This window comes from Erpetoichthys calabaricus, chromosome 2 (genome assembly GCF_900747795.2).
Source record: "Erpetoichthys calabaricus chromosome 2, fErpCal1.3, whole genome shotgun sequence".
NCBI classification, from domain to species: Eukaryota; Metazoa; Chordata; class Cladistia; order Polypteriformes; family Polypteridae; genus Erpetoichthys; species Erpetoichthys calabaricus.
The window spans coordinates 321,288,952-321,301,049 of NC_041395.2; the positions used below are offsets into that span (position 1 = coordinate 321,288,952).

At 42.0% G+C, this 12,098-nt stretch overlaps 1 protein-coding gene across 1 annotated transcript in view; it reads right to left on the minus strand.

Moving 5' to 3' along the window:
• Positions 1 to 3,162: 3,162 nt before the first annotated feature.
• hk1 (hexokinase 1) overlaps positions 3,163 to 12,098 on the minus strand; it is a 122,130-nt gene continuing 113,194 nt past the window's right edge. Inside the window, exons 17-18 of the mRNA XM_028795965.2 lie at positions 8,407 to 8,640; positions 3,163 to 5,626 (exon numbers count right to left, since the gene is read on the minus strand). Coding sequence (XP_028651798.1) covers positions 5,479 to 5,626; positions 8,407 to 8,640 — 382 coding nt within the window. The 3' untranslated portion in view covers positions 3,163 to 5,478. The remainder of the gene's footprint in view (positions 5,627 to 8,406; positions 8,641 to 12,098) is intronic.

A 12,098-nucleotide genomic window follows, 5' to 3' on the forward strand; every position in this document is an offset into this window, starting at 1 on the left:
GAAGTATTTCTGGGTCTGGCATAAGAAAAGTCGCCTCCTCTACATCAGCAAGTCATAGTCGGGATAAGGCGGGTGACACTCGTGGAGGAGAGATGGTGGAGGAAGGAGACAGGAGGTGACCAACAGGGCATTAGTACTGTGCTGGACTGATTGAGCCCTGTAAAGAAACGGCTGTACATTATAAACTACCTTTTATCTATAATAATAAAAGGCAAAGCCCTCACTGACTGACTCACTCACTGACTGACTGACTGACTGACTCATCACTAATTCTCCAACTTCCCGTGTAGGTGGAAGGCTGAAATTTGGCAGGCTCATTCCTTACAGCTTACTTACAAAAGTTAGGCAGGTTTCATTTCGAAATTCAAAGCGTAATGGTCATAACTGGAACATATTTTTTGTCCATACACTGTAATGGAGGAGGCGGAGTCACGTATCGCGTCATCATGCCTCCTACGTAATCACGTGAACTAAAAACAAGGAAGAGATTTACAGCACGAGTCACACGCGGGAACGAAGGTAAATGACGTTAATTTTTGACTGTCTTTTAATACTGTGTAAGCATACATATTAACACATGTGCAATTAAACGTGTGCATTTACGGGGTGATTTCTCAGGCTTAAAAGCTCACCTTTTATCAAACGCGGGAACAAAGGTAACTGACGTTGTTCACTGTCTTTTAATACTCTGTAACCATACATATTAACACATGTCCAATTAAACGTGTGCATTTACGGGGTGATTTCTCAGGCTTAAAAGCTCGCCTTTTACTAAAAAGGTAAATGCAAAACTATTTTCAATCAGTTTATTGAAACGCTCCCGTTAAGGATTGCAATAACATATTCGCGAGATAAAACAACGAAGTAGGGGGAAATGGAGGAAGAGCCGGAAACAGCGAAGAGCAAAAAATTAATTAAACAATTGAGAACGGAGCGAGTGAAGCATACAAGCATGTTCATAAGGGAAACAAAGCACGGTGTAAAACGTAAGTTTAAATTAAGTTTATAGAAACGCTCCCGCTGCGGATTGCAATAACATATTCGCGAGATAAAAGTTTAATGAGAAGACACGAGGTATAAACGAACCACACGCCGTGGCGCAACGTTAGGGGCAACAGTTTCAACCATTCTATGATCTGCTTCTCGCAACTGAAAGACGGCACATGGCGGATGTTAGCCGACTTGCTGACCGCAACGTTAGGGGCTTCAACTATGGCGCTGACGCCACATCTCAGTGCCAACACTTTGCAGACTCTACTTAAAAGACACGCCCTCCTCACTGGACAGTTAAAAAGACCAATCAAACTAACGATGACATCAAGTATTACCCAATCAAAAGTAGGAAAGGAGGCATCTTCATAAAATGCGTGTGGGATGATTTGCATGACACGCTGCTTTAAAAAAAAAAAGATAAAAAAAATACGGGATAAATCCCGTCCAGTATTGATTCAAAACGGGACGCGCAATTTCATTCTCAAACGCGGCACGATTCCGTATTTTAAAGGACGGGTGGCAACCCTACAGTGCCAGGTAACCACCCATACAATCAGATTGTGATTCAGACTAGGAATGCAATGAATGTAATTACTCCGATCTACATACAAGGCGAAAGTCTTGCAACATTCAATGATGATGGTTTCGGATAAGTACACCATACAACATAAAAGAGCTTATGAAGCCTTGAACCGAAAAAAGCAAGATCTCAGAGATCGTAAAAAAAAAAATAGGAGGTAATGTCGTTTTACTCGCTGTAGATTTTAGTCAAACATTACCAGTTATTCCAAAAGGGAGACCAGCAGATGAACTCAACGCGTGTTTAAAATCCATGCTTCTCCCACGGTCGGTTATATGTCGCGTGTTCTCGGGTAGCTACACCAAAAAATGTATACATTTAAGCATGTAATGGGCAAAGAAAAAATGAGGTATACCCGAAGGCACTGCAGTAGTACTCAATGTAACTTTACTTCTTAAATGTTAATGTTTTACTGTTTAATAATTTATACGCTTCTTATATATTGTTCAAATTCTTTTATCAAAATACCAGTGACAGCGCAATGCACGATAACATGGAGTGAATACACCATACGCATCTGCCCACGGCTGCCCTGCTGTGCGCAGATAGGAGTTGATTCTAAAATAAAATAAACATAAAAAGAGTAATACAATCATCACCCATAAAGCGGATAGCAGACGTGACGTATTATATGTGTACCACATTTCAAGTCAATAGGTGAAACGGTTTGCAAGCTACAGGTGATTTAAAATTCCTGGACAGACCAACGAAAAGCCACGGTAGCAAATTATAGAAGAAGATTTTACTGTTTAATAATTTATATTTATATGAAATGTGCTTCTTATATATTACTTCATATTCTCATATGATAATGATGTTAATGTTGTTTATATTGATTTCTATGTTATTGTAAGTGCATCTATGTGTGTATATGTATGTATGTATGTATGTATGTGTATATATATATATATATAAAAAATATATACAGTATATAAAAAATATATGTGTATATGTATATATAATATATCTGTATATGTGTGTATATGTGTGTGTATATGTGTATATGTATATATATATGACAGCAACACTCATAACAATGACAACACAATTACATTGACAATCATGTTACGTTATTTTTAAAATGTTTCCTTTACTTTTTCATAACCTCTTTAACACACTACTTCTCCGCTGCGAAGCGCGGGTATTTTGCTAGTGTTAACTAAAATGGGGTTTGGTGGAGTTGGGAGCTCAGTGGCGCCCTCTGGTGACCACAGGGGAGAATGATTTTTTTTTATAGGCACAGTGAATTGAATCAAATGCCAACACCCCCAAACCCCCCACCAATATCTTTTATTAACTCATTATCATCAAGTTTGGCTGGCATAGACTGACATATGACAGGCGGACATTACGGTGTGCCAAGGAAGAATAAGGAAATCAAATATGTATATTTCTTTAATGCTAATAAATAAAACATTACGGCTTTAATAGATGAAAAAAAAGCAAATTTACAGTTGGGTTGATGCACATCAAAATAAAATTTAATGTATTCACAAATATCACTTATATAACACTAGTGCATCTCTACCAATGTACAAAATAAAGGATTTCTAGACCTTTGTGTGGCTGCAGGTAAGGCATGCACCCTTTTTGTTTATTTATTTTTTGTCCGACACGTAAAGCTTCTCACGCCATTTTACTCACGACAGCCGACCAGAGGACACCTAAAGCATACCTAAGCAAACCTGCCGCAGGCCGCCACACGTGCCGCCTCCCTCATCCCACAGTGCAGAATCGCAGGTCTGAACACAACAACACTGAATTCACAGAAGCGGAGGACACACACACACCCACACACATACGCGCACACACACACACGCGCACACACATACTGGATAGGCTTTCCAAACACGACAAAGTGAGCCACAAGAGGGTTTCGCTTTCTGGGATTTATCAAGTTACGTACGGCCTGTCATCAGTGTGCTACCTGAAAGGGGTGCCACTCACGTAAAGCGGGCTACGAAAGGCTGTGGCTCTCACATGACGATCGGTGGGGTAGACGGACGAGACACAAACAAATGATTGAAGAATTCACTTAGGAATAAATGAACATATTCAGTAAGCTTCTGGTGGGGATGTAGGCTCACAATGCATTCTGAAACTTTCTAGGACAATCTTACGTGGTTTCCACTTGTGCTATATTTTTGATTTACTGCTTATGCTTCAAAACACGGGCATATTGCTTACGTTGTAATTACATCTCACTTGCCTAGTAACTACTCTTTATAAATAAATACGTGTGATTACTAGGAAGTTAATCTACAGTACGTCATGTAGTTATTAAGGCCATTGCTCTCCTTTGGGATTGAACCCTAATACAAATACACGTTGTCACGCACATGCGATTGGGAGACAGCTGAAGGGCCTAAATGATAATAATTCCATGCCAGACCAGAGGGCGGCAGGGTGTGTAGACTGTCTCTCTCAATCTCAACCTCAATCTTTTGCCGACCATCCACAGGAAACTGATGACGTCACTTTCCAGTCCCGATAACATCACTTTCGTTTATACGGCACCAATGATGACGTCACTTCCGGTCCCGGAGACATAATTTTCCGGTTCCGGTGCCAATGACGACGGCACGTCTAGTCCCATCGACATCACTTCCAGTTCCGGCAGCAATGATGACATCACTTCCGGCCTTTAACTCTTTCAGGGCTGATGTTGACTTTTGTCAAAATTCAGGAGTAGAGGATGGCAGTCGGCTGTAAGCTGAGACAAAACTCGCCCTTATGTTTTAGTTCGACTCTCTTTGCTTGAAGGAAAGTTACGTAGCTTTGTTGATTTGACCTCGATTCCCCGTGTGTGAATGAGTAGTGAACAGTAAACAGCCTCTAAAATGGCATCGACATCTGGCGAGACTAAAGCAAATGTGCAACGCAAAATACTCCATGGACGTTTTATGTATTATCGCTGAATCAGGCTCTGACTTTTTGGACTCTGAGTTTGATGCAAGTGATCTGGAGATGTTTATCGAAAACGAAAGTAAGGTACCAGCATCAGCCTATCGGTCCCCAGCTGACTGTGGTGCTGAACACGTTCGTGTAGCTGATACACTTACAGGAGCGTTCGCCTAGGAGGACCACCACTTATGATGACGAGGTACAAACCATATTGCATCACACTACGACTGCCACCATTGCCCACCTGCTGTGCGAAGACACAGGTAGCGGGCCCGCCATGTGTTCCTGCTGACCATCGAGCCACCCTTATGAAGCCACTGCTGCCAGAGATGCCGAACAGGTGCCAACAGCAGCCACAGCACGTAGGAACAGATGTTTCATGTTGATTTTATGTATGAAACCAGTGCATTGTGTGGAAACAAAATTCAGCCCTCAAAGAGTTAAAACTGCCATCTTACCTCAGTAACATCAGTGCTGTTTTGGACTCGAATCTGTGAACATCTCTGTTCAAATTAACTCATTTTGCAGCCGTGGAACAATATACAGGTGGCTGTCCCAAACCTTCATGATGTCTGTGACTTATCCGTGTGACAACGTGACATTTTTATTTTTCTTTTTAAGTGGAATGGGCTCCCTATGAATAATCTGTGCATGGTGGGCTGCATTCATTTTGGTGTCACAGGATCCATTTGTGTGTGTGTGCACACTACAGTACTAACCCTATTGTGAGTTGTAGTCGACATTGAGAAATGGCTTCATACATACATGGCATGCTGGGATTTATTAATTATTCATTAAGGACTGACGGAGAGCCCATTCCCATCCTACCAAAAAATAGGAGTCCTGTGCACATTGGTGACTAAAGGGGACCCCAGCCATATTATAAACAGTTAAAAATAAAAATAAAAAAAGTGCTAAGGGTGAGATGGTGTGAGGGACAGTGGTGGGAAATGAAAAGAAAACGTCCAGCGAGCGCCCGTGTGCTACTGCAGGCAGGTTTCTCAATTCTGCTGCTCCTGTTCTCGGAGTCGACAGCCGACAGCAGTGATCAGAGCCGCCCCCTTGCCGCTGCCATCTTCAGAGAGGAGAAAGGTGACATCGCACTTTGGAGCCAGCTCCTTCACCGTCTGGTGCATGATCTTTGAGAAGCTGGGCAGAGAAAAGAAAAAACAAGAAAGTGTCAGAAGGTGCCAAGAAGCAGTCAGTCAGTCTAGTTCAAATGTAATAAAGCACCTCCTAAAGCTGTCACCTTGACATTAGGCCACATTAGGAGAAGAGAAAAGACTCGGCAAGGTGAAACCATCACACAAAGATGTGCTGTCCAAGCAGAGCACCTGATGGAATGATAGCCAGAAGCCACACCAGCTGCACCTCAGGAGAGGTCATCAACCTGAAGCTAAAACTGGTCAGGGCCGGCCAGTACTTGGATGGGAGACCAACTAGGAAAAGCTGGGGTTGTGGCTGGAAGTGGTGTTGGTGAGGCCAGCAGGGGGCGCTTGTGTGTGGCTGCCAATGCCCCAGTGCACTGATGGGGACACTGTACTGTCAAAATGGTGCCTCCATTCAGATGAGATGTAAAAACGAGGACATTGACTCTCTGTGGTCATTAAAGATCCCTGGGCATCCTTTGAAAAGAGTAGGGTGTATCCCGATGACCTGGTTAAATTGCTTACCATTGCCTGGTCATTCTGGCCCCCTAATAATCCCCTCTCTCTAATTGACTAGCTATCTCTCTCACCCCTTCACCATCAAACAGCTAATGTGTGGTGAGCATTCTGATGCAAAATGGCTGCCGCCGCATCATTCAGGTGGATGCCACACATTAGTGGTGGCTGAAGTGGCTCCCTAGTCACTGTGTAAAGTGCTTTCAGTAGTCAGAAAAGTGCTATAAAAATGTAATGAATTACTATTATTATTATTAATATAATTACTATTATTATTATATTTTCACTCTTGAACAAAGGACAGCTAGGTCATTAGAAGATTAGAACAATTTTGACAAGAAGAGGTCATTCAGTTCAACAAGCTTGTCCATCATATTCACTGAGATTATTCAGATTGGTCCCTAAAGCTCTGCTCTTCACTGCACTAGTTTGTAATTTATTTGTCTACGTGTCTTTGCATGAAGAACAACCTTCTAATGTTTGTGTGAAATCTGCCCTTAAGTTTCCAATCATGTATTTGTGTTCTTGTTGCAGAATTGATTTCAAAGAACCAGCTGGCATCTACTGTACTACTTCCTTTCATAATTCTGAACACCCCTTAATCTCCATTTAGTTGACCTGAAAAGGTTCAAGTCCTTCCATGTCTCCTCTTAACTGATGCCTCTTAATCCTGGAATCAGCCTAGTCACTCTCTTCTGGACTTTCTCTTGTGCTGCTATGTCTTTTTTGTAATACTGTAATGAAAATTCTACACTGTACTCGAGATGAGACCTCACCAGTGTGTTAAAAACCTTAAACATAACCCCCCCTGACTTGTACACCACTCTTTGTGTCACATAATCCTGACATTCTGTTTGCCTTCTTGATCACGTCTGAACGCTGTCTGGCAGTTGATAGTGTCGAGTCCACTATGACTCTGAGGTCCTTCTCATGAGGGGTACTTTCAAGTTTCAGGCCTCCCTTTGTGTATTCAACCCTGACATTTTTATTTCCTACATGAAATTTCCCCTCAGAGATTAATAAATTATACTGAGAAAAAAAAATGACATTTATATACATTACATTTTATCGGCCACAAATCTGCCCAAGCCTGTATGCTGTCCAAGCCCCATTGCAAGAATGGCACTGGTGCCTTTCAACATCACCTAATTCTAAGAAGGTTCCCCTCATCATAACCCATTGCTTCCTGTGTTTGATCCGTGTTTTTTTACACACACACACACCATGACTTGAATTCCCATTTCTTTTACTTTCATCACAAGTCTCTGATTTGGTACCTTATCAAATGCTTTCTGACAATCAAGATAAATAATATCATATGCACTTCTCTTTTTGTAATCTTTTGTTGTTTCCTCATATTATTCCAGCATATTAGTGAAGCACGTCCTTCCACATCTGAACCCATCTTGACTATGTACTAATATATCTGCTTCACACATGTACTTCTCAATCTTTTCCTTAATGTTTATTTCCACTAAAGCACGTGTTGGACACGTTAAGCGTACAGGTTGATAGTCGCTAACTTACTGACCTACAGCTATTATAGGCCAGTAAGAGCTGCTCCTCCAAAACTGCCTGAGAAGTCAGCTTGGGCAGCTAACAGTACAAGTATGGGTGGGTGTTAAATCCTACAGATGAAGGATGCTGGGCAGCAAAGAAGCCACAACTCTACAGCCGCAAATTTTTCAAATTCCGTGTTTTAATGTCCAATATTTTTTTCACAGAACCTTTGCTTTTAAACAGGTGTTTTCTTCTTATCAGTTGTTGGGGCCAAAGAAAGAAAGAAAGAAAGAAAGAAAGAAAGAAAGAACGAACGAACGAACGAACGAACGAACGAACGAACGAACGAACGAACGAACGAACGAACGATCTATCTATCTATCTATCTATCTATCTATCTATCTATCTATCTATCTATCTATCTGAAGCTGAATAATTAAGTTCTGTAGCGGAGAATAATATCTATGGAGTGCCCAGAGAAAATTCCACAAACCGAGGAGAAAGTGTACAATCCACACAAAAAATAACCACCCTGCAACTGTGCATCCATCTGAAAGAATACTTATAGAGAACCTAACCTATTAATTGGTTGTTACATGGAGGAAGACAGGTTGGTATTGGGAATCAAGTGCATTCAGCACATTCAGAACTTTCTAGCAGTTGGTTTCTAATGGTAGATGAATACCCAGGCAGCTGCTAAAACCTTCTTTAGAAGCCTTCCCCATACTTGAAATTCTCATTTATTGTCCAGTTAGCAGGACTCACTGTGGGTGAAGCTTGTATAACGTCCCATCCACACCGACTGTAATCTCCAGGTGGTCCAGGCCTTGGTTCTCTCGGATCTTGTCAACGACAGCAGCCATTCCTGCGCCGCAAAGTTGAGCCCCTCTCCGTGAGACCACGCCGCACACCTCTTTCACGATGATACTGTCATCGCATGTGCTGTCCAAGCCCAGCCCCTGGAGGATGGCTCGTACCTGGAGCAGGGCCAGCCGGTCACTGCAAAGACAGAAGTGAGATCATTTAGAGACGTGTTCTTCATTGTGTGGCCACTAGCAGCCCCCAGTGGCTAAAGGTGTGGCCCACAATCCTCTTTTTAGACTAATAATGCTTTAGTTGCTTTGAAATTCGACATAATAAAGCATCACCAATAAAGCACAACGTAGTTTACTAATAATCAATAAGGACTTTGCAGCAGTAAGGTTCACACAGAGTTTTGCATACTCGCATTTCAAGAACTAAAAAGCAATGGAACGGTTTCTCATTGGAAAAACAGGTGCAAATGAAGGTGAGCTTGGGCCAAGTGATGGATCTGACAGAAGTACTAAAGAGGATAACGTAAAAAAGAAAAAAAAAGTCACTATACAGAAAGTCAGTCAGTCATTTTCAAACCAATTCTGTCCTGAACACGGTGATGGGGGGGGGGGGGGGGGGGGGGCTATCCCAACTAGCACAGGGCACAAGGCAGGAACAAACCCTGGACAGGGTGCCTGTCCATCACATGGTGAACACAAACACACACAGTAGGAGACATTCAGCATCACCAATTCACGTAACGTGCAAGTCTTTGGACAGAGGGAGGAAACCCACACACACACGGGGAGAACAAACAAACTCCACGCAGGGAGGACCCAGGGTGTGAACCCCAGTCTCCTTATTGCCACCCACTATGTAGAAAGTGAAAACAGACAATGTCAGGAAAATGGAAGGACAGGTTTCATTTTGCAATGATAGGGTGCACCTCAAAACCAACTCATCTGATATGTGGGAAAAGAAAGAGCGATTCTGAAACTCAGTAACCTTGGAAAACATTTTACGAACACATTCCGATCGCAAATCAAAAATATCCAGCTGGTAGCCATCTGTGCAAACAGCAAATTGAGTTTCTCTCTACCTCGCCGAAAACAACCAGCAAAATCTTATGCAAAGATCTTAAGTGGAAAGGGAAGCAGTGACTGAGGCATCATTGAACATCTCATGGACATCATGGACATTAGCCAGACACAAGAAAGCATTTAGCAGTCCCAAGGTAAGGAGTGTTTTTGAGGTGTGCTGAAATATTATACACTGGTGCTGGTTTCAAACCTGAGAAGAACTTAAGGACTACCAGTGTCTGACACAACATTTATGAGAAGGACAAAATACTTGGGCACAACATTTAACACCAGCTAACGTTACCGACGCTCCATTTTTCAGCTTGGCGTCAGACGGGAGCACAGGTATCAGTGACATTGCACAGTTATGTGTGTGAGGGTCCCATTCCCAAATGCATTATACATCAAGAAGTGCTTGTGAAGATTGTAAATTTCATTTTGTCAAGACCACTGAACTACAGACAGTTTCGAGCAGTAGTGGAGGAGCATGAACCAGAGTTGGGAGATTTTGTGGTGCACAGTCAGGTGAGCATATTTATATTACTTTTTACCAGAAGGCAATTATTTATGGTAATAAATAATAGTGAATCAATTTGACTGTTGCATATTTTGGATGAGGTAGTTGTCCAGAGGCAGAGTTTTGGAATGATTCCTCAGTCTTCTGCCACAAATTGTGAAATTTGTTGCAAGCAAAGGAAAAAAAAAAGAGAGTAGGAGGCAGAGCTAGGAACACCAAAATGGATTTTAACGTTAGCTCTTCTGATTTACATCACTGGCCACTTGAATGCACTTAACTAGCAACTGCAGAGAAAAGACAAGACTTCTGGGACAAATGCAACACGTCATACCAGGACAAAGTCACCCAATTGCTTACAAAAGACAGGAGGCTTTCTCACTTTCCTTCACTCGAAGCACTCACAACTGACAAGCCAAAGTTGTTGAAACATCTCAGATCAATTGTGTTGATCTCAGGAGAGATTGGAGGCGAATTGGAATCAAGATGTGAACTAATTCAAGGAGTGCTTCCATTTTGTCAAAGCCTCTTTCAGTGTGTTTGTGACCCCCATATTGCCTGCTCTGGTACAACAGAGCTAAATTTAAGACCAGAGTCATTAAACTCCAGGCAAAGGACACCTTGCAGTCTGAACTCCAACCAGGTGCCCTTCATTTTTTGGAACACGGTCCACCATAAAGATATTCCCTACTGTTAAGTACTGTGTGAAGAAGGTGTCGTTCATCTTCATGAGTACCTGCACAATTCCAACACTGAATGTTGTGAAAAGAAAACACAGAAACGGACGGGCAGATCCACATATTGATTGTTTCACAAGAATTGGTCTGACTAACTACAAATACAAAATGTCTGACGTGAAACATCATCAAGATTATTTCCAGCTAAGCAACATTTAAAGCACAGGTGTCGAACTCCGGTCCTCGAGGGCCACAGTGGCTACATGTTTTCATTCTAACCATCGTCTTAATTAGTGAGCCGTTTTTTACTGCTAATTAACTTCTTTTGCCTTCATTTTAATCAACTTGACTCAGGCCCCTTAGTTGTCTCTTTTTCCTTAATTAGTAGCCAAACAATAATGAGACATCAAACAAGCCACCATATGACCATCTCCCCTGTGCCCATCACACAATATCTGAAAATAAAGAAAGGTCTCAGTAAGGCTGATCTCTCAAGGCACCAAAACATTTTGATGGTGTTCTTAGAAAAAACAGAAAAATCAACAGATTTGGAAATGTCTGCCGTGGTAGAATGAGAGCCGCAACAAGCCATTGAATTAAATAACGGGCTTAATTAACAGCAAGAATCAGCTTCTCATTAAGAGACTGTTTGGAGTGAAATTGGTTGGAGTTTGAAATCCCAGTTTAGCTGGTCATCTGTTGGCTCGTTTCACGTCTCAGTTCTGTTTGGCTGCCATTTAATGAAGAAATTAATCAATTCAGAGGCCTGAATCCTTAAAAACAGGGCTATTGAAATGAAGGGAAAAGGAATTAATTAGCAGTGAAAACTACTTACTGATTAGGAAAAGGGTTAGAATGAAAACCTGTAGCCACTGTGGCCCTCCAGGCCTGGAGTTCAACACCCCTTAACATTGTTTGGCTGCCATTTAATGAAGGAAAGAATCAATTCAGGGGGTTGAATCCTTCTAACAGGAGATATTAAAAAAGTTAATTAGCAGTGAAAACTGGTCACTGATTAGGAAAAGGAATACAATGAAAACCTGTAGCTGCTGTGGCCCTCCAGGACCAGAGTTTGACACCCCTGCTCTAGAACATTCCAGAAACCCAACAAGGCATAGGCTAACACTTCAAATTCTACCACAGGATCCTTGCACTCAACTATATAATCAGTTGGTCAGCCATTTTCTAACCCACTTTGTTCTGAGAACAGGGTCACCTATCCCAGCCAGCATAATGAAGAGCAAATTTCAAAGTGGGAACCATCACAAAGTTAAGGATAACAACAACCCCACCACTCCTGTCTTTTCTAAATCTTTTCCCAGCTGACCACTGGGTTTTGTGTCAGCTTTTGTTTCATTTGGCCTCCGGCACATTAACCCAAACTCTTGTACT